Below are 22,638 nucleotides of genomic sequence, written 5' to 3'. Positions count from 1 at the left end.
TGTTCTGTCTTGCTTTCTTTCCATCCATTACAGCCTGTTCTCTACAGATATGTCCAGGGAAGAAATGTAGAAAATTGTTACATGCTACAATATAAAAGAATATAAGAAGAATTTTTATAAGGAGACCTAATTGTCCTTCAGGACAATTTACAGTGAGATTTAAGCACTTAAAATGCAGGCAGTATTAAGAGCTATTGAGTTGATGAATGACACTCTGATGCTTTAATTATGTGATATTATGTTCCAGGTAAAAATTTGCCACAGATGGAGATGTTCACATCAAGTAACAAAATAGTGATTTGTGTCTGCTTGTTAGAAGTGTGAGAGTATGAGATGAGAACCTCTTTGTACCTCTGAAAAATTCTGTACAGAAATTGAAGCATTTCCAGCAGATGGTTTTTAGCCACATTTGCCTGGAAGTCTAGAAAACACCTTTGGAGGTACATTCTTAGTCACCTCACTGGTTGGGAAGAATGTACTTCAAATTGCAATGCCCATGCTTCAAAAACCTCTGGCTAAGTAGGCTCTTTTGAAAAATGTGGTGGAATTTGTTTCTTTTTTTTTTTTTTTGGAGCTGTGCTTTGGTCCAGTAAATCTGTTTGCTCTGTGTAAACTTGAAAGAAGAGATCAGACCCTGGGTTCTAAGGCAGAGTTGGTTTATTTCAGTTTGAGCTGGGTGCCACCAGAGAGGGACCCTGACCAAAGAAATCCCTGGGCCTTTATACCCTTACAGTCTGTGCACCCGACCTTCACGCACTTGTCACGTGCCCTGCATGAGCCTCTTAGTCCTATGGTGATTTATGGTCTGGGGTCTTCTGACACCTCATTGGATTCTCCATGAGGTTTGTGTGCCATTAACTGCTCTTATATTCCGGCTTGGGGCAGTCTTGGGACCCTCCAGGGTCTCAGCCCTTACCTGAAGATAACCAGTTTTCTCTATTTTCTCCCCTGCTTAGCCATTATGATGAGTTCATTTAAAGTTCGCCTATGTTAAGTTTTGAGCAGGGCCCTCTCATTCTAAGGTGAAAGCAAGTTACAATTAAACCTACACAGATACTCTTTAATATTCTATAAGTAAACTTATTTTAATCCCCAACAATAAACTCCTAGTTTACATCTAGCACCTGGTTTACAGTGCAAGTTCTGCCTATCTCAAGGCCACTCAAGTCATCTCAGCACCCTTGTTTGTTGGCTTATTCCCTTTTAATAGGGAATATTCTATTTGAGTCAGTCTGGTGTGTCATTAATGTTTCTCTATCTGTTTCTCTATCACTCTGCTGTGATACCCCCACCTTGTAACCAATCACATACCCATCCACAAAGAATCACAAAGAGAAATCTTGCACTCTCTCAAGCATCTTTCTCCAAGTCTGAGGGGATGACCTGTTGCACCCAACTGGGACATCATTGTGGTCTGATGGACAGTTGTGAGCTGGTAATTCAAGGGCAAGAGGGGGACATATGTGCAAAACATGAAGTTGGCTACTATGTGAAATTTGGATAGGGTAAATCCACCAAAACCCTTGTTCTTGGCTTGACAGCAGAAGTTCAAACTAATCCTGCCGTTATTTTTCTTACCTAAGGATTGGGACCTTTCTGGCAGGACGAATACCACTGTTTTGAAGCATTTGAGTATGATATTTTGTAAGAGGCCATACCACACTACAGACAGAATGAAAGGGTAATATAAACAAAAGTAAGTAAGCCCTGCTTGTATATAACAGGTAGTAATTTATAATTATGCATTGAAATTATTAAATGAAATACAAATTGAGTAAGTCTCATGTATATCCAGGCAAGTTGTAAAAATGTGTTTTACGATATGTAGTATGCTCCTCAACACTATGCTTCATGAATATTGCTGTATGGCTGCCTCTGATAACATTAAACACTTCAAAATATATGTATACTTTGCATATGGGCAAAAACTGATAGTCATGCTAGGCAATGAAAGAACAATAGCATGCCTTTTATCTTATGAGTGTCAACAGAGCTTTTGACTAGATTACTTCTGCTAGCTGACTTTTGCATTCAAACAGGAGTCTGTCTTAATTATCCTTGTTGAGCACACTGGATTACAACTTCCATTGTTGCACTGCAACTGCCCAGCATTTTTGTTTCAAACACAATGAAATGTATATAGAATACTGCAATAAGTTACCACTTTGCTATGAGTAGCTCTTGGAAAATATAAAAAACCCTCTAAGATGTCAATACCTAATGCATTACAATATGCATGTAGACATTATATCTACATATATCTAAGAAAAAAGAAAACCCTGTGAATGAAACAACAGATTTCATTACTTTAGTCTATACCTGTTTTGGACAATATATACACTTCTACAGCCTCTGAAGGCAGAGATGTATATCACTATGTGATATACACACGCATAACTGTGGTAAAACAGTATTGCTGTATTATATATAGTTAGAGCTATACACAATTCTACACAGCACATCACATTTTGGATTCCAGCAGATTGAATTTTAGTTTTCTGTAATGCATCAATGATGAGCGAAGATTTTTTTTCTATCTTAGGCAGCTTCTTCAGCGGAGCAATCAATGCCTGCATAAGTAAATTTCTCATATAGCGTAGTATTCACATAGGTCTGGAAAGGAAATAAGCAGAGAAGATGTGATGCTAGGTGCATTACCTCAAGAACCCTAAATAATATTGAAATGATGCATAGCCTAATTATTTATATCATTTTAAGTATATATATTTACATAAAATAGAGTTTTATTCTTACCTTCCTGTCTTCTAACATCCTGTTCAGTGACACCAGTATCTGAGCAAATGATGGTCTTTCATATGGTTTTTCTTTCCAGCACTGCCTCATAAGGTCATACCTTCAAACATCCAACACCAGCATTTGATGGTTTAGCTACATAGGTTAAACTTACAAATACTTGATAATTTAAAGATTGTGCACATTCCACTCTTCAGAGGGAAATGGATTTCTACATAGCTGAAGTTACATTTTCCATAGTTGGTTGCTGTCACAAAAGAACTTTCTTTTACTCTGGAGTAATCAAAAAGCTCTCTTTGAGCTAAAACCCTGGTGTTTTGTGTAAAGAACAGGATAACTGGCTGGAACAGAGAACCTGAGAAAGTATTCATGGCAAATTAATATTGTATGTTGTATACAAAAGGACTTATGCACTTGTAAATTTTTTAATGTAGTTTTTATGTTTTGTGCACTTTTTAAATTTTTAATGTAGTTTTTAAATTTTCCAGTAAAAAAAATTATTTGCCAGTTTCTTGTAGAAATCTTCTATCTTTTATATCTAAGGTTGCTGTTATTCTATTTCTTTTTTGGTTTTTTTTGTGAGGCAATACTCACACTTCATCGTCACAGTTGAGAGGTTTTTCCAGTCGGTACCCTTGAGGGAGTTTTTCGTATAATTCTGCACATGTCATTCCACAATATGGTGTTCCACCTAAAGTTTAACCATTATCATAAATGGAAGCAGTTTTTAATTAAAAAAAAAGTTTAATTTCGTAGTAGAAATTGAAATGACTAACATAGTAACAGCTAAATTAATCCAAAATTAGGAGGTATTATGCATCTACATTTTTATTGTAATGCTTCCTTACTGCTTGATGCACAATATGGAGGAGAAAAGAAAAATTTAGTGTCAATTTTTTCATCTGTGTGGCTGGACTAATTTTCTCTGCAAGTCTGAGGGCCAGGATCTGATAGTATTCAAAATATTTTTTCAATGGCATTGATGTCACTGGGCAAGTCATTCCTTCATTAGTATCATAATAAGATCTGGTATGGACTCATGGAGCTGTTACTGTCAGCTGGTTTTGCCCATTTCTATAGGTATTTGGTTGCTTAGACTTGATTTTCCACACTGCATCCATATCTAGAGCAAACCCATTTAGTAAGGATAGCCAGGAACAAATCAGAAATTCAAAGTCCAGTTGGCAATGTGCACCTCAGTCAGTAGCCTCTCGTGGCCAGCAGACCATGGGCACATCTCCAGGGCAAATCACCAGAGAGGTGTAACACAATGATTTTGAGTGGTGCAAGGCTGTATCACAGTCATGATGGGTAGAGGTATCTGCAGAAATGAACTCTAAATTTTATTTGAAGGTTAATGTTCAAAATTTTTATTCATGAATATTTGGAGTAGAAGGTGATTAGTTCCCCACCCTGCAATATCATTAAAATATAAGTCTTGATTTGAAATGCAGGAAAGCTGAGGAAAAGTCACCCACCCAACTCAAAACATGTTGTACTAAGGCTATATATCATATGATATCCTGGAATTTATATTTAGGTATGGCCTGGATTTTACAGTGTAATGAAAACATGGTCATTATGATTCTTTCTTATTTAAAGTGGTACCTGGACTTAAAATTTGACAATTGCATTTCCAAGCATACTGAACCTAAATAAAATGTAGGAGAATGAAACAGAAATAAAATAGAAATCTATTGTGAAGCAATATTTTTTAAAAGACTGAGTGAATAGAGCTGCCTTGGTGCAGATTGTTTATTTGTGCAGTACAAAATTCAGATACTTACCTAAACTAACAATTTCCCATAAGAGGACACCATATGACCATCTGCAACAGAGGGATATTATGAAGTGCAACAAGAATTAATATTTTTAAATGGTAGATAGTTTTGCTAGTGTTCAGGGAACACAGGGAAGTGTGATGTTTTTCCGTATTTTTTATAAAGTTTTGTATAATGATGGGGCTTGTAGAATCAGAAAACAGGAAAATTGGCAAAATTAATTCACTCTGAGTCAACCAAAGACATTTATCAGATTGTGAGCTTTCAGCAAATACTGAAATTACAGAAATTCTTTTCCAAATACAATTTCTAGTTTCCTAAATAAAATACAGATTTCTTCTGGATTTTCCAAATATTCATCAGGTCTCAAATTTTGAATAAGAAGTACAGCTGAAGTAGCAGGGCACATCCAAGTAGTTTGTGAACACAGAACTTGATCACACTCTGAGGAAGAAATAAAAGTAACTTTTTTGTTACGGGTTTTATTTTTTGTTTCCATTGCTTACTTATGGTGACATTACTACTGAGTATTTTGAGTTAAGAGTGGATGTCTCATGCTAGTTACCAACCTTTTCTTCATATGGAATTTTTTTTTTTTAATGCCACTTGAACACATACTTACACATCACTATTTGTGGTGTAAACACTGTAATTCAAAGATTCAATTGCCATCCATCGCACTGGAAGCCGTCCCTAGAAATTATTTAATGAAAGTTTATTTTTCACTTGCTGGTATAGCAATATTGCAGTTTATATGCCAACAATCATTCTGTGTTGCCTTAGTGAAAACTGACTTTATGTAAGTAAACTTTATCAAGTAAATAAACTTACTAAACTTGAGCTGTTTTACAGAAGAAATTCTGTATTGTGAGAGTGGTGAGACACTGAAACAGGTTCCCCAGAGAAGCTGTGGATGTGGGAGTGTTCAAGGCAAGTTGAATGGGGCTCTGAGTAACCTAGTGTAGTGAAAGGTGGGGTTGGAACTAGATGGTGTTGAAGGTACCTTTCCAAACAAATCATTTCATGATCCTATGATTATATGATTTGCTTCCCAAAGGAACAGTTCACATGAAAGTTAATAAAAGAATTATCCAATCAGCACCAAGGTGAAATGTAAATAATACCTCAGACGATGCCTCTGACCATCGTGTTGCCTTGACAACACAGTGCTGTTTCTGGTCTTTAGCTACATCATGCTTATTACATATCTTCTTTTAGATCTTCCAAGCACTAGTTCTAGACACATCCTGATGTACATCTGGTTACCGTCTTGCTAATTTTGGCCTTGTTCAATAGAATTAGACCAGCTTGACTCATCTATTTTACTGTCATTCATATTCATATAAATAATTTTAAATTACATTTTATATTATAGACATGGTATAGGATTTATTTACAAGTAGATGTATTTATGTGTATATTAATAAGTATTCATATTTTACATGGCAATTAATAAAATTTAATAAATTGGTTCTGTAATACCCATAAATTTGCATTTTTCTTCATATGGAAATGCAAATTAAGAAATAAGAAAGCAAAATTAAGAAAACAGATTGTATCAATTTATGTTGATCCTTACCATGGTCTTCTTAACGTAAACTTCCTGACCTCTTGATAAGCCAAAGTCAGCTATTTTTGCAACATAATTTTCTCCAACCAAGATGTTTCTTGCTGCCAAATCTCGATGAATAAACTAAAATAATTATGATGATGATAATGATAACACTAATAGTAATTGTAATAATAATAATAATAATGTAATAATGTAATAAAATAAGGGAATCAGTATAATTGAGTTTTACATGTATTAATTTACTGCTATATTGAAAATTTCAACCCTTTAGAATAAGAACATAAAACAAAGAAATTGGCTTAGTATGTCACTACCAAGAACATTTAAACTTTATCTGAAAATGAAAGCTGTTAACTACCATGTTGTTTAAAGTTTTAATGCCTCTTCCATGATTCCCCATGATGTATTTGATAAGTTTAAATAGAGACAACAAAATAAATCTCATTCAGTGTGTGCTATAGAAGCTAAAATTAAAAATTAATGTAATTAAAGGGCGTATTCCCTGGAAAACTATTTTCCATGCTTTCAGTGGGTAGAGAGTTGAAGACTGACCTGTTTCTGGCTCAAGTAGTCCATCCCTCTGGCAACATCTGCTGCAAAATGCAGAAGTTGCTGAGAGGAAAGTGTAGATGCAGTACTGTTGGCAATAGCAAATGCTGGGTCTGTCTCTAGTACTCTGCTTTTCCGAAGGAAGTCCAGTAAATTTCCATGGGGAGCATATTCAATAGCAAGGTAAAGATATCCTAACAAAACATCAGATAATGAGCGTATCACAAAGTAAGAGATGGTCAGTAGTAGTCTTGGGCAATTTACACTACCTTGAGTGAAAAAAGAAAATAAACACTGGAGTGAAATGTCAAACAGGCTAATTTCTAGGAGTAAAGGAGAATTTTGAGTGTTGAACATAATTTCTGGAGTATTAATGTGGGCTTGTAGATCTAAACACAAGTTTATCTGACTTTTTAACAAAAGTTGCACAGAGGCCTGCTAGTGTTTCTCTGGACTGTGTGGGCTATATTGTGAGAGGGTTTTTTTAAACTAATTTTTAAAGTACATGCATTCAATAGCATCTTACCCCTATGCTCACATGCTCCCAAAAGATTTATGATGTTGGGATGATGACCAAGTTTACAAAGAACTTCAAGTTCTCCAGCAAAATCTCTGTGATCATCTTTTGAGGCATACTCTGAAAATCAAAAAAGCACACATTTACATTTTAGTTGTAACTGAGTTTATAACAATGCATTTTTTTAATTTTGAGGACTCCACGTTGCTTGGGTTATTACTTTTTCAACTCCAGTAGAAAGAGAAAAACTGTAAGGTACATTAGTATTTACAGAAAAAAAATAGGATTTTTCAATCAGAAGAAAAAATTGTGAGGAACAAGTGTCCGTAGAAGCTATCTGCAGAGAAAGGAAGTATCTTAACACACCCTATCACTATCCTTCTTACTTGAGAGTGTAAAATGTTGCAGCAGATAATATTAAAAGGAGCTGCTTAAAAATCCTTCCATATGTGTGCCGTTGATTATTTCTGCCAGTATGCAGACATTGGCTATTTTTAAATTAATCATCACACTTAAAAGTGTTTTTCAGTTTGCCTAGATAATGACCCGGAGAATTACAATAAAACATGTACATTCTTGCAGTATTGTACACATTGTAGCTCTGTCTGGAATGTAGCTGTCATGCCCAGTGAAAAAAAAGAAACTTAATGATGCCCATGGTATGTGCATATATAGATGCTTAGATGCAGTTGTCTCTGAACAGCTATAGTGAACAAGATGAACTAATGCTGTGCTCCAAGACATGCTGTCTGCTCCTGTCTATCCAATGCACCTTGCCTTACAGATGAACTCACGTGAAGCTCATACTGGTCCCTGAATTGAAAAATAACGATGGTTAATCATATCAACCACTGAGGAGAAATGGAAACCAACTTTACCCATCAGAAATACAGCTGTTGACAAATCTTGGCCTAGTGACACCTGGTACAACTTAATTAGCAACTTTGAATATTTATTTTAGCTTTAAAAGAGGGCTGCTAAGCATTTTGTATGACAGAGAAACATTTGAAATACACAATCAAGAAATCTCTTTAGTCACAGAATCCCTGGTTTTTACTACCTTTCATCCTTTTTATTGCAGCATCCATGCGTAAGCCATCTTTCTTAATGCGTGCTTTCAGGACTTGCCCAAAATTACCTTCCCCAATCACATCTTGAAATTTTATGTCATTCCATTCAAGAACTGGATAAATAGTAGGATCTGGACTGTTTTTGGCTTTCCTACTCAGAGTGAGAGTACCTGAGTTAAACTGCAGAGCTGGCTCTTCCCTCTGCAACAGAATTAAGAAAATGACATTAACTGTGATCTCTACTTCACTGAGCAATGCCCTGATTGCATTTCCAAAATGCCTGTGCTCACTCATCTCCACACACACACACACACCTCAATCCATCTCAATCCATCTCTTACACATACAGCAGACTGAGTACATTAGACAGTTACATCTACTTTGCCTGCAACAAGCAGTTCTGCTCAGATCCACAAAATTAATCAGGCTTCTAAACTGATCCTTTTAGATCTGGGCCTCCTGAACAGTTTATAATAATTTTGAAGATGAAGGACATGGGCAAAAATAATGTGATAAAACCGATCTCAAAACCAGTTATAATTTTCAGGTTTAAGCTTAATCTCATATTAGGTTTTAATTAAATCTTGTGCTGGTCAGGCTGGGCAGGAAAGGTGATGCAAGAAGAAGCGAGAAAATAAAAAGAGAGAGGAAATTATCTTCCTCTATGCTTAAAGAGACATCTCCTCTTCAGTTACACATTCTCATGAAATACTGCTGTGGGAAAAGTTTTAGGACTAGGAGACAAAGCTATTCTGTGTGCCCTGCAGTCTGATCATAGAATTGGGTGAGGCCCTCACCCATGTTTCTGAAAAAATCTAATTAGATATGAAGGAGCTCTTTGGGCCAGTTTCATTCTGCTCCACAGGTTCCCCTCTGGAGGCAGAGAAAAGCAGCAGAAAGCAGAGTGATTTAGAGACTGCGGCAGGATACAAAGAAATATGTGTCTATAGAGAGATATCTCCTTGTGATGTTAAAATCTTCAGCAATTTCCTCACAGCCAAAACTGTGATGTTGCCATTGATAGATCCCTGGTGTACTGTCCCTAAGTTGAAAATGGATGAGCATGTATCAGCAGCTGCTGATGCTCAAAAGCAGCATTAAATATTCGGTAGTTTTCAAAATCAGGCATGATTTCTTAGAGGCAGAACAGGCTCCTCTATTCTTTCTGGCTTGGTACTTGTCATACACATGTGTGACAAGGCAGAAGAGGGAGAACAGCAAATGGTCTGAAAACATTTTTTCAAGTCAAGTTTTCTACCTCCTAGCCTGCAACTGTGCCCTATTAGCTTTAGCTTTGAGGTCACTAGTAGAGAAGCTTTACAACAAAGAGAAGACAGTGTTTGGGAAAGCCAGGAAAAAGAAATTGGAAGAAAACACAGGAAAAGATGAGCTAAAGTAAATAACCAAACTGACACAGGAAAGCTGGAAACCCACCACTACATTTTGGAAAGCCTGAGCCATTCGACGCTGGAAGTTGGCTCGCTTTAGCTGCAGCATGATGAGAAAGGCCAGGAGAATTGTTACACAGGTCATCCCTGCAGATCCAAGGATAGCAATAAGCAGCATTTTGCCTCCTTTTGATTCATGTGGAGCTGTTGAGGAAGGACAAAAAATTCATCATCATTTTCAGCTTATTCTGAATTTAGCAATACATTAGCCATGTGTAATTGAATACTCCTCTCTTGTAAACTGTTTAAAAAGCTAAGGATACATCCTTTTGTTTTCCAAAAATGCCAGAAACATTGAATGCTCTGAATTTCAGGTGTACGAGCACCTAAATATTCTATTTAATTCAGTCAGAGCAGAGATGAGGCCACATTCAGTGATCTAATGATCTTGCTGTATGCAGCTCTTCATTTTCTGAGTCACTGGGCCCTTTTTAGTGGATATAGAGAAACAGTGCATGTTGTCACTTCATCAATACCATGCAGTGAAATAAGAATTAAATTTTGGTGGTGCTGTGTTGTGTGTCAGAATTAATAGCCAAAGAAAACTCAGATTAAAACATTAGTATTATGATAATGTCTTAGCTAACTAGTTTATACAACCAGTCCTGGTTTGTGCAAATGCAGTGTGGGGGATTAACTAACCTTTTGTTTCTGGAAGGGTCCTCAGTTCAAATGATGTGTTCGGGTTGCTCAAGCCAATGTTGTTCTGAGCATTAATCTGAACCTGGTACACAGTGTCTGGCTCAAGGCCCTTGAGCTGATATTGAGTAATGCTGGTGTTCTTTATGATAATATCAACGTGGTTGTACTCAGCCTTGCCATAAATTTTGTAGCTGATGATGATGGAGGAGATGGAATGACCCTCAGCAGCTGTCCAAGAGATGACTGAGGATGTGTCTGTGGTGTTAGAAAACCTGATGTTGTTCGGTGCAGGAGGTATTCCTGAGAACAAACAAAACACACAAGGCATTGGCGTGTACATCCACCTCTTTCTCCTTTTCACAGAGAACAAAACATTTTCCTTGGTGCTTTTGCTGTTCAAAGCACAATTTGTTGATGAGCTATGGTAACTGAATGCAATAATTTTATGATCTTGATGTGCTGTCATCCTTGTAGCAGTATTCCATACTTCCAGCAGAGGTTGGAGCGGCATTCAACATACTCTCTTGGATGAAGATACACATCCTCTGAGCTGTATGCAAGCACACCATATTTCCTTTCAGATTAATGCAAAAAGGATTAATATCCTTCTCTACTGTATCATCATTCCCTTGTAATTCCCATGTCCTGTACTTTCACTGCTTCAGAGAGCAATTACCTGTTAGGCTCTTAGAAAGAAAGGAAATGGATACCAACACTTCCAAAAATCTAATCAGAAAACTACCAGCAGGGGTGAGTGCTACACTTGCAGAGGCAACCATGAATATTAAGCTAAGTACCTTCTCCTGGAAAACAGTACCCTTATGTGGTTCTTAGTGCAGTTTGGTGTCAGAGCTCAGGGAAATGGAGAGTCCCATGACAGCCATTTATACTTCCACTAACACATGTAGGATTTCAGTGAGGGCCTCCTTACATGACCTTTAAGGAGGAAGAAGCCCACCTTTCCAGTGTGTGGTAAGGGCAGTGTCACCTCTCAGCCATTCAGATGGACAGCTGTTCATAATGGCTGCTGTTCAGATGGTACTTCATTCAGATAGGGCGTTTGTTGTGGTGTTGTGAAAGCACAGTGCTCACACTCAGGGAGTTCAAGGGTGGTCTTCAGTGCAGCACACTTAACTACTCTTTGCTCACAGGTGTTTTACCTTGCATTGTATCTTCTCTTCTTTAAGTGCTGACTATTTCTGTATGGTCATAGCCGAATTGAGTAACAAAAGAGCTTGGAGTAGTGAACTCTGATGGCTCATCATTCTGACGAGGCAAAAAATGCTACTTGTGTCAGAAGCATTAGTTGCACTGAAATGAAGATGTGGATTCTCAAGCTTGTTTTTCTCCATTTAAAAGAAACCCACATTAGTAGTTCCTGACAATTTCCAGCAGAAGAATTCTTTTGGATGCTGAGCTTTCCAAATTATAGCAATAACAACCGTAAGTGATCATGAGGAACTAAGCTTTACCAAAATAAAGGATTACATTTAATGTAGTCATCAAGTGACAATTAGTCTGATCACTGGGGGTAACATGAAGAATTAAACAGAAGGATGTGAATCAGCACTTACTGTCACTGAAAGTCCATGCATATAGATAGTTGCTCCATTCTCCTTGGGACCTGGTGTTCACCCGTACCCTGCACATGTATTGCTGTCTAGGCTCAAGATCTTTAATGATCAAGGTGGACATATTTCCTGGCACTTGAGTAATAACACTGCTCTCGTCACCGTTGTCATTCACGCTCTTCCTTTCCACTTCAACACGAATATCATCCTCTGTCCTCAGTGTTAAGGGATGCCATGATAAATTCAGTGATGTCATACTTTTTGGAAAGAGAGTGATACCTTCTGGTGGAGGAAGACCTTGGAAAAGCCACAGTGAAACAGGGAACAACATTTCATGTCTGGTGTCTAAGCTAAAGTAGGGGTACAGTTATTCCCAACCACTTGCCCCAGTTTGGGGTGACGTAGGGTAATTCTCTCAGCCATCCCACATAATTTGGCTGAAGTTACATCTAAGAGGTGTTGATAGTCCCACAGTATCTTAGCAACAGATGATGTGCCAATAAAATGGCATCTTCAATGAGCTGGTGTTGCAGATGCACTTTTTAGATGTGAGAAGCCAACAGTTGATGTCATGCTAGATAGGTTCTGGTGCAATCCTCATTTATTCTGTATGTCTGTATTCAGTTTGTTTAGTTTGGGATCTGTCCTAAATTAACTAAAAACTGTCCAGCTTGTTAAACATCTTCAGTTTTAAATAAATTGATCTAACACTAGGAGGAAGGACTGCAAAAAAGTGATTTGTATATCCAACTCTGTTGCACAGCCAGCCAAAATATATAATTTTTCCTTTCCTAGATGCCTCATCTCTAAATCAGGGAAAATAATAGCTCTGCTTTTTTCTGGTTTTCTTCACCTCTGTTTTTTGATTTGTTTTTTTCTTTTCCTTCCTTTTTTTTTTTTTAATATCCCTTTGCCTGAGATTCTTTTGAAAGAGTCTACAAGTTTTCAAGTGCAACTTTCTTTGCTCAAGTGAAAGTGTTATGACAGAGATCAGGGAACAGACAGCAGAGAAAAAGAGCTGAAATACCCCATTTGTGAGAAACCACAGTGATCCCTTACCAAGTGCAGCTGTTGTGAAGCTGGCCTGCGGTCCAGGATGGCCTTCTCCACCTTCCCCTTGCCGACTTAGCTGAACACAGAACTGATACTCTGTTTTGGGTTCCAAATTGTCCAGTCTTTTAGTTGTGCCTTTTACTGACAATAAAAGTTAAAAGTAAGTAAAGCCATGGCCTGTGTTGAAATATGTTATGGAAGAAAATGTTTGGAAAATACAAGGTAAGACACACAGACTCCTTTTTTTGTTGTTGTTCTTGATTCAGTAAGATAAACTAATTAGAAGTATAATGTAACTATTTTTAATTTGAGCTCTAACCCCATCCAAAGGTTGCTTCACCTGCCATTCTTTCAGGACAAAACAATACTGATTGCTTAGTCAATGTCCTTTCTGTACACAGATTTTGGGTTATACTGATGTAGTGACAACTGTTCTTAAAGGTCCTGGAATGTTTCCTGTAGTATTTTAGGCTGTGCATAAAATTTGAAAGCATAGCTGGAGGAGGTCATCCAACTAATAAGCAGGTTTCATTTTGCCTATACCATTACTGATAAATATTTTGGTAAGTTATTAGTCTCTCTAGGGATACAATGAACACAATGCAAGATGGTAGATGCCCCAGCATGTCTCCATACTGCCCACTGCTTTTGAAAATCTTCCATTTACATGGACGTTTAAAACAGCTGGGCCCAATACTGAGTGCACTTAATCCTAAGGAAGGAGGGGAAAACCTTTTGTTCCTGAAATGAATATACATTTTCAACAACCATTGGTGTAACACATCCACATGAACATTATGTGTAATGATAAACAGGCACACATCCAGTCACAAAATTTCTATGCGTTGTAGAGTCTTTTGAGGCTAATCAAGAACAGAAACACATGAAGTTTCAGTTGGTAGGTGGAGTTTGTCTTTAAGGGAATTAAAGAATATCCTCTTACCTTCCACAGACATCCAGGACTGATAACGTTTTGCTGGCTTGTACAGAAGTTTTGTTGACACAACAGGTCCATCTCCGTTGTGTAACTCAGCATTGATATCAATTATGAGAAAATTATGTCCTCTGTCTGTCAGCCTTGGAGCATACTGTGGCACAGGAGGAACTGAACAAGAATGCATGTATTAAACTAACCTTTTAGCTCCCTATATCAGTAAGACTCTCGTTACTCCTAGATCTGTAGGAAAATGAAAGATGCTCTTCAAAACTCGCATAAAATAGATAGGGCGTTATGCACTAAAGCTGATAGTTAAGATATTTTAAAAAAAACCTTGGGTGGTGTTCTAAATCTTGTCATCACACTTATTCTTTCAATATACATAATTAGTATGTTACTTATAATGGATTTCTGTTCATATTCTAACTGTAAATATTTATTCAGGCATTTTCCAGCAGTGCAGAGAAAGCTCAGACATGCTAAAGTATAAAGCTGTGCTTAAAATTAGAGAGACAAGGACACTTGAAGAAAGCTTTTACCTTTGACTGTAACTTGAAATGGTTTCTCTGCCATTCCTGCTACTGTCTGCACACTGCAAACCCAAGTTCCTGTATCACCAGGCAGGACTCGGTTAATTCTAAACATGGCTTCAGAATGATTACTGGTGGAAATTTCATCAGGCTGAAACGGCAAAAAGATGTACAGGACCTGAAAAATTTGGGCATCTTGGAGTATTCCAATGATGCTTTGAGTTTAGTGATATCTATAAAAAGCATCTAAAATGGCCAACTTCGTATTTTCATATGTGCCAAGAAGTTCATGGGGTACTCCAGAATACCAAAATTTCATATTATGCTTGAAAAACATAGTATGCATTAACTACAAAGTCAATATAAACATTAGAAATAGCAGAAAGCAATTGATCAGGAGCCTACCCTCAGAACAGTTCCATCTTGCTTCAAGAGTTTGAATTCTTCAGATTTAGGAAGCGGCATCCCTGTTGCTATACAAAACGGTTTGAACTCGACGCCAGAATTGAGTTCCACAGGATCTAGTAAGTTCACTATCTGAGGCGAAAGATCTGCTGAACCTACAGAAGATATATAGTATAATGTCACCCTTCTAACAGACATTTTAAAAGACAGGTTTAGGTGTGCAGGCAGTGTAGGTGTCTGGTTCTGCCTTTCCCCATGTGGGCATATGCAAGAATCACACTTCTCAAAGACAACGTTTTTACATCATTTTATATATAATGTGAGAAGGAACAAACCCTCTGTTCACTCGTCTTTCTTTTTCTGATCCCTCTCCTCTCTTTGTTGTTCACATTTTAAGCACAAACAGTCTAGCTATGGCAAAATCATGCACATATTTTGTTCTGAATGTACAGTACCTCCTTGCTCTCTATTTTGACTGTTTGTAAGACCAGACAGATTGTAACAATATAATTTGGCTGGTTGGATCAGAGCCTTATTTCTCTATTTGGTTTTGTTCTTGAAAAGTTTCACAAATCAGCAGTGAATTTGTCACTTTATTTATCTAGCTAAAATAATAAATGCTGAGTGCATCTTTTAGAATACCTTGTCTGAATCCAATGAGACAAGGTGTGTTCAGCTTTGTAAATTTAACTTTCTCCCAGAGAGACAGAGAAGTTTTAAACTTTGGTGTTGTATTATTGTCTCAGTCATCACTTTCAGATCATGAAGCTCGTGTATAGGCATGTATGCAGCCAACCAAGAGGTAGGTTATGATAAAATACCATGAGTTTATACAAAAAGCTGGATGTGCAGCTTCTGTTAAGGATTAATGTTAAGATCAATCAAGTCCTATGGAGTAAAGCTTGAAAATCTAATGATGTCATCCTGATAAATGCAACATATAGGTCAGAGGCTTAAAAATACTGTATTACAATGAGGCTGTGCGGAAGTGTCTGTGCTCCTGGAAAGTAGTGGGTGGAGCAAGAATACCAGCCTGGAATGGTAATGCTGTACCAGCATTAAGATCTGTTTTAGTTACACTGGGAACAACCATTTAATACCTTACTTTACCTTTTTTTTCACATTGTGAACCATGCCATCCGAAGGAGCAGACGCAGCCCTTAAATCTGTCGCATGTTCCTCGATTGTGGCAATTACATTTGAGTTTGCAATCTGACCCATAAAACCCAGGTTTGCATTCTGCAAATACATATGTTGCAGTTAGTGCAAAAGTGCTAGAAAATGGAAAATGTCTTCCAGTATTTTTCAGTCTCATTACAGAAAAAAACTTTTAACATGACTGTAAAATATATAATCTATTACTCTTCTCTGTTGGTTCCCTTCTGTATTTCCTGTGTGCAGAACATTAAGGATCCTCCCATTCTTTTTTTTTTTTCACTATACCTTTATCACATTCTAGTCCCATCCATCCTGTGGCACAAGAACAACCATATGGATCTGGTAGACAGAACATAAAGTTTCTGCAGCCATAATTTTCTTTGCAGGTCTCTTCACATGTTTTGCCAAAAGTGTTGGCTCCGCAAGCTGTTGAAGGGAGAGAAGGAAATAATAACCCAATGGCATTGTCCATGAAAGAGCTAGTACTTCTTATGATTCTGCACTAGACAAGAGAAAACATGAATTCAAATTAAAAATAGCACTTTGATCATTCAAATATATTAACAACCACAGCAACTTAAGCAACAGCTGTTCTAATAGTTGAGTATAGGCAGCAGAAACTATTTTCTCACTGTGAGGATCTGTCAGCCAAGTACCCTTGTTTTAGATCTATAGGGACACAGATTCAGCAATAAAGTGTGTTTATGAGTCTCTCTAATGTAAAATGGACAAGCAGTGCCATGAAACACAAATCTTCTTAGTGGTGAATGCACACGAAACTGCTGATGTCAAGGTTTTGCTTCAATAAGAGCAGCGCTATGCTGGAGTGCTTTAGTGCTAACTATTCCAACAGCTTAGCTCTAGTATTTTCAGCACTGCAATTCAGTCAAATAAAAGCATACGTATTTAGCAATGAACCCAAATGATGCTTGGAGAAGTCAAAACACTGTGATGCCAACTCTAACTTTTCCAGAATCCAAACTACTTGCCACACACACAGATTTGCACAAAAATATATACACTGTTGATGTCCCTACAGAGACAAAGCACCCTGTGAGCACATTAGCAGCTTCTTCAGAAGCAGCCAAGGAATCTCTAGCATATTTCCTAGTGCCCATGTATCCTTAAGGTGTCCTCTACCAATATGCATTTAAGTTAGTCAGCAGCACTGAGCACATGCATTTCAAGGGAGTCATAGCACAGCCCAGATTGGAAGTGACCTCCAAAGATCATCTGGTCCAGCCTTTAGTGAGAAAAGGAGCCTAGGAGATATTAGGCAGCATACTGTCCAAGTGCGTATTGATCAAGAAGTGTTGGAAACATTCATCATCCCTAGCAAAATAGTCCCTACTAGGTGAAGAGAGAAAGAGAGAAATTAAATCACAGCTGCAAGAACAACCAGAACAGAATTCAGGATTCATCTCACCCAACTCTGTCCTATCTCTAGCACCAGCTGTAAATGCTGCAGCTTTCAAGAATAAAACCAGGTACTCCGTATGATGCTTCCCTCAATAATATGCCAATTTCTTTTACTGAGATCAAATTAATAAGCAATCCCTGAAAATATTATCAACTTACCTTTCTCACATGTTTTTCCCATAAAACCTGGAGGACAGATGCATTCCCCAGTATCTTCATGACAAATGCCATTGTTTGTGCAGGAAGGGCAGTGGAAGCTACAGGAAGGGCCCCATTTCTCAGCTTCACATCCTTTTATGAAAGAATATAATGACATATTTGTTGTCTTATTATTCAGCAACCCTTCAAATTGTAATATTCTTTTCAGAGCAAACAGTAAAATACATAAAAGTACAAGCTATATGGAACCCTACATGCCAGCCAACTGGACTATTGTTGTTAGTAGGGTAGCAGTAGCTTCAAAATCCAAATTTGGGGCATTACATTTATTTATTCACAACTCCTGGAACTATTGTGTGGATATTCATAAATAAATGTGTATTACCATCATAAATATTTTCTATACAATATAAGATATTTGAACAGCTGTCTATTTTTTCACATCAAATTTATATTTCTATCCAAGTCAACAGAATATAATTTTCTTTATATCTGATGGACACAGCAGCTGAGTAGCAAAGTATGTAAAATGTTTGCTGGAAAATATCCCAACTCATTCTTTCATCCAGTAGGAAGTGAACCTTAAGAGCTAATTAAAACTAAGGTAGTTTGTTAAGTTATAATAATGTATACTAAAGATGATGAACCCTAGGATAAGTGAGGTATGGATATAACCCACCATTGAGAACATGGAGACTCAGTGAAGAATTACCTCTTTTGTTAATTTGTAGTGTTTGTAAAGCTGAGATGCTGAAAAAAGAGCTAACTGTCCTGGCAGTAGCTAAGATGAGCTCAATTTAAATCTGATGGTGTGTGTGTTTTTTCTCTCAGCTGTTGGCATCAATATCAGCTTGTACCAAAGGCCCTTGGTACAAAACTTTCTTCTGACACAATCTGATAGCAGTAAATGTCCAGAAATATTTTGGTCCTTATTTGGGCAATATGAATGAAACAAAGTGAAACAATATGTTTCATTTCAGATTAATTTTGACTATTAATCATCACCACATATTAATAGAACTTACGTCTTACAATAAGCCTCGTGTAAGCAGAAGTAAAAAGGTTTCCTCCTATATATCTGGCAGAGTAAACCCCTGCATCCTGTGGTTGAACTTGAGGATAGGAGACTTCCAGCTCTCCCGGCACTTCATGCCTGGGCACAGAGTGGATGAAGGAGCCTGAGGAAGGAGCGCACAGATACCACAGACAGATGTCATTCACCCTCTAAATAAATACATAAGCTTACATTGGTAACTGAAGGACAGTTGGGGGAAGCAGCAGAATCTTTTTTAAAATTCATTATGAATTTTCTGACAACTCTAGCTACACTGGTTTTCCTAATTGGAGAAGTGCAAGTAAAAAGGAAGAGACATCTTGACAGGATTTAGTAGATAAACAGGACAAACAACTTCACACTCAGCTTTGAGCTTAGTGGTTAAGAGTGTTCGTTTTGTTTCTTGGTCTTTTCTGAAATAAGGGATAACAATCCACACGGATTCTAGGGTGGCTGGAATTGAAGAGCAAATGCCAACCAGGTCTAATTCAGTCTGACTAGCACAAAGATTTACTTGGGGGACAAAAGCAGGAAGAACTCAGCATGTTTTTATATTTTCTTCCCAGATTTAACACATTTCTGTTTCTTCCAGTTTTTTTCACCAAAGACCATTTTTATTTTATTTCTAAGATTGCTGTGCTTGGTCATACATGTTTGTTAAATAAGGCAATAGTATTTGGTCTTCTTCCATCATTCTTGGTCAACAAGTAACAACATTTGAACACTGGTTGCTGTCAAAGAGAAGCTGCATCCATTGAACTTCAGGACCCCCAGGAGTCTTTCCACTCCAGTCTGTGAGAGCAAGGCTGCTGCAGTAGTTTGATACCAGGTCCAGCTAGATCTCATTAAAATATTTGTGCACATGCTAATCCACACTGTACAAGCAAAGTCATCCCCCAATATACCCACACAGCACAACTGTGATTTTATGACTACTGCATGTCCATATGACACTCACAAAAATAGCTTAGGTTGGAAGAAGCCTGAAAGATCATCCAGTTTCAAACCCCCTGCCATGGGCAGGGACACCTTGCACTAGATCAGGTTGCTCAGGGCCCCATCCAACCTGGCCTTGAACACTTCCAGTGGATGGAGTAACTAACACTTCTGTGGACAGCCTGTTCCAGCAATTTACTACGCTCACATACAAAAGTTTTTTTCTTGTACCTGATCTAAACACACCCTTTATTTAGATTAAAGCCATTCCCCATTGTCATTGTCAAAAGTCCCTCTCTAGGGTTTCCTTCAGCTCCCATTAGCACTGAAAGGCTGCTGTAGAGGTCTCCCTCTGGACTTCTCCTGGCTGTAAATCCCAGCTTGCTCACATTAACAACCCAGTCTGATCTTAACAACGCAGACAGTCTGATTCTGTTCAGATTCACAAGCTCAAATGGCTGAATGACCATTACCAATGGTACTGTCATGAATCAAATTGTCCTCATCTTCTACATTCCCTTACAGTCACACTGAAAATGCAACAACTTCTTTCTCTTTTCTTAAATTATTTAGAAGGTAAACAGCATCAGGCAGGACCTCTGCTGTCTGTGACTATACATACTGTCAATTTGACTGTTGTCAAATTTCAGGCAGCCTAGAAACATAAAACTTTGCTGAGGATCATAACCAAAGCAGCTGAAAGACTGTAGGTCACTTTAGTCCATGACAGTCCATTCTCCATGAAAACAGGGCTAAATCAAAAGAACAAATAATTAAAGGAATTTGTTTTGAAACTGTGGGGCATTTTCTAGTGTCTTTTGAGTTAAAAGCTGCATAACAAACTTGACAACAAAACATTAAGAAAGGCTTATGCTTACAGTCTGCTAAGCAAGGCTCGATTCTTATGACTTGTTTTCCAAGGTGTTATGCCAATGTCTTAAAGCAACCCTGTTTAGCAAAACCATTTCTTTGTCTAGACAGCCATTGTGAGATTCTGTAAGGGGGGGTGAAGTACTTGAAACAACTCAAGTGAAAGACTGCAACAGCTAAATATAGTAGAAGCCTTTTCTCTTCTTTTCCAGCTTCTGTATCAGGACTTCTCAGAAATGCTGTTTCAATATCAACCTCAGCTGAAAAACTTGACCTACTGTCTGGAGGCATTCTGAGATTTTTTGCTGAATTTCCAGATGGAATTGCAGCTAAGTGAGTACCATGATGTTAGCAGTCCTGCTCCAATATCTCATCTGGTTCTTTTCTGAGAAACTGGTGACAGGAGATCACAAAATTTTCCTAGGGACCCTGTAATGACAAGTGATGGCAAACTTGTCTGCTGTGCCCTGACACAGTTGAGTCTCTGAAGTCCAAAGAAACAGGTATTTGTGAAAGTGTACTTTACCTATTGCCTCTTTAAAAGACACCTTTTATCTATTTAACTCTTCCAGCCTGTTGAAATGCTCCAGGTAATCAGTAACTGGGGTTGAGGCTGACTCACTACATGAGTTCTTTGGCAGTGTGTTGTCCCGTCCTTACCTCATCCTGCTCTATTTACTCCCTGTTTCCTCATGGCTCACTGTAAGCTAGACTGTCAAAGATGGAGCAGAACATTACATGTGCTTTCCACAATCATAATTTGTTGTGGTTTAACAATTTGATTATGACGGCACTATGAGTTATAGTGACCTCTATTTTTGTATTTTTCTACAGAAGGTAGAGCACAACCTGCAGAAATTTCTGAGCATCAAGCAGGAGCAACACACAGCTGAACAGAGATTACCTGTGGTTTAGGTGCCATGCTAGATAGAAGAGTTGGTGTTACAAAATTACAAAATTTACAACTGGACTAACTCTTGTAGTTAAATGAAACAAGGACTAGATTTTGTTTACAAATTTTTCTTTCTAATAGCAGAGTACTGGTGATTAATTTCTTAGCTTGAAGGGCATCGTAGAAGGTAAATGGCCTCAAAAAACCTTCTGAAGAACTCAAAGCATCACTTGAAGAACTGTAGAAATGCAACGAAAGATTCTGTAACTGGGCTTTCACAGGGGCCCAGAAAGAAAAACAAACAACCTAAAAACAACCAGGCAAATATATGAAGGGATGTAGAAGGAAATCAAAAATTAAAACAAAAAACAAAGCAGAGATATAAAGAGAGGATCGGGCATTTTGGTGGAAGAGAAAAAGACAAAACATATTGGATCAGATCAACATATTGGATATGGAAATTCACCCCTTTAGGAGACATTAAATGTATGAGGAATGATGCCTGTTGCATCTGCACAGCATGGGAATCAGCAGCCATAACTTTCAAAGGCTTACTTGGCCCTCAACTAAAACAATTATAGAAGAAAGAGAAAAGACGAGATCCCATACCATTCTTGTAGATCACTGCATCTTCCTCTTTTGATGCCATTCTGATGAAGGAGATGTTCACATGCTCTCCCTTATTTGCTGTAACAGTTAATGCCACTGGGTGGAATGAAGCTGAAAACAGAAGTATGTGATAATAGCAGTTACTGTCTCTATCTGGTCTCTAGCCTGATAGCTGAGAATGATTTGCAGCATGAGCCTCACTCAGATTTTGACACCTCAATTTCTCTAGAGCATAAAGTGATTCTTTACCATCAGCAGCCTCAATCTATGCTTTGGCAAAGACAGCGGACTTGCCTGTACCCCGAAACAACAGACTGCCCCTAGAACCTGAGGCATGAAAAAAATAATTGGCTTCTGGCGAACTGGAAACAGTTTCTAACTAGGAACTCCAACTGGCTGTAAAACACTTTCCAAAGTTTCTTCATCTCTTAAGACATTTTTTAAGCAGACTGGGAAAAGTACTGGAAATTGTATTGTAGGGAAGAAGCTGTCACTGGCAAATAAATACCTAAGGTGATTTAAGTGCTCTTCTACTTAAGCTTTATAATGCAGAACTGTGAGATAGTTCAGGAGACCACAGTCATGCAGGGCTGGGAGAAGGTGAGGTAGATGTAGTAGGTCTGTGTTTGTGTTAGTTCACCAAATTCTGGAAATACAGAGCATGTTGGATTGCACTAAGAACCAAAGGAAAAAAATTATATTCACAGGCTG

The 22,638-nt window shown here is 37.8% G+C and overlaps 1 protein-coding gene across 2 annotated transcripts in view; it reads right to left on the bottom strand.

Annotated features, from left to right (window-relative positions):
• Positions 1–1,277: 1,277 nt before the first annotated feature.
• Positions 1,278–22,638, bottom strand: part of TEK (TEK receptor tyrosine kinase) — a 38,287-nt gene continuing 16,926 nt past the window's right edge. Inside the window, exons 3-23 of one of the 2 annotated variants that reach the window (XM_054289828.1) lie at positions 21,928–22,038; positions 18,592–18,744; positions 17,567–17,698; positions 16,274–16,414; positions 15,941–16,069; positions 14,831–14,985; positions 14,435–14,576; positions 13,902–14,063; positions 12,965–13,099; positions 11,909–12,202; positions 10,335–10,634; positions 9,679–9,836; positions 8,235–8,445; positions 7,184–7,294; positions 6,661–6,851; positions 6,115–6,228; positions 5,158–5,228; positions 4,542–4,582; positions 3,349–3,445; positions 2,755–2,854; positions 1,278–2,613 (exon numbers count right to left, since the gene is read on the bottom strand). In XM_054289828.1, coding sequence (XP_054145803.1) covers positions 2,539–2,613; positions 2,755–2,854; positions 3,349–3,445; positions 4,542–4,582; positions 5,158–5,228; positions 6,115–6,228; positions 6,661–6,851; positions 7,184–7,294; positions 8,235–8,445; positions 9,679–9,836; positions 10,335–10,634; positions 11,909–12,202; positions 12,965–13,099; positions 13,902–14,063; positions 14,435–14,576; positions 14,831–14,985; positions 15,941–16,069; positions 16,274–16,414; positions 17,567–17,698; positions 18,592–18,744; positions 21,928–22,038 — 3,023 coding nt within the window. In that variant the 3' untranslated portion in view covers positions 1,278–2,538. The remainder of the gene's footprint in view (positions 2,614–2,754; positions 2,855–3,348; positions 3,446–4,541; positions 4,583–5,157; positions 5,229–6,114; positions 6,229–6,660; positions 6,852–7,183; positions 7,295–8,234; positions 8,446–9,678; positions 9,837–10,334; positions 10,635–11,908; positions 12,203–12,964; positions 13,100–13,901; positions 14,064–14,434; positions 14,577–14,830; positions 14,986–15,940; positions 16,070–16,273; positions 16,415–17,566; positions 17,699–18,591; positions 18,745–21,927; positions 22,039–22,638) is intronic. The other variant, XM_054289836.1, reaches the window with a different exon arrangement.

Source organism: Melozone crissalis, unplaced genomic scaffold, assembly GCF_028551555.1.
Source record: "Melozone crissalis strain CALT ecotype California unplaced genomic scaffold, PUWL_Pcris_2 ptg000005l_1, whole genome shotgun sequence".
Lineage (NCBI taxonomy): Eukaryota > Metazoa > Chordata > Aves > Passeriformes > Passerellidae > Melozone > Melozone crissalis.
This window is presented reverse-complemented; position numbering and strand designations above follow the sequence as displayed.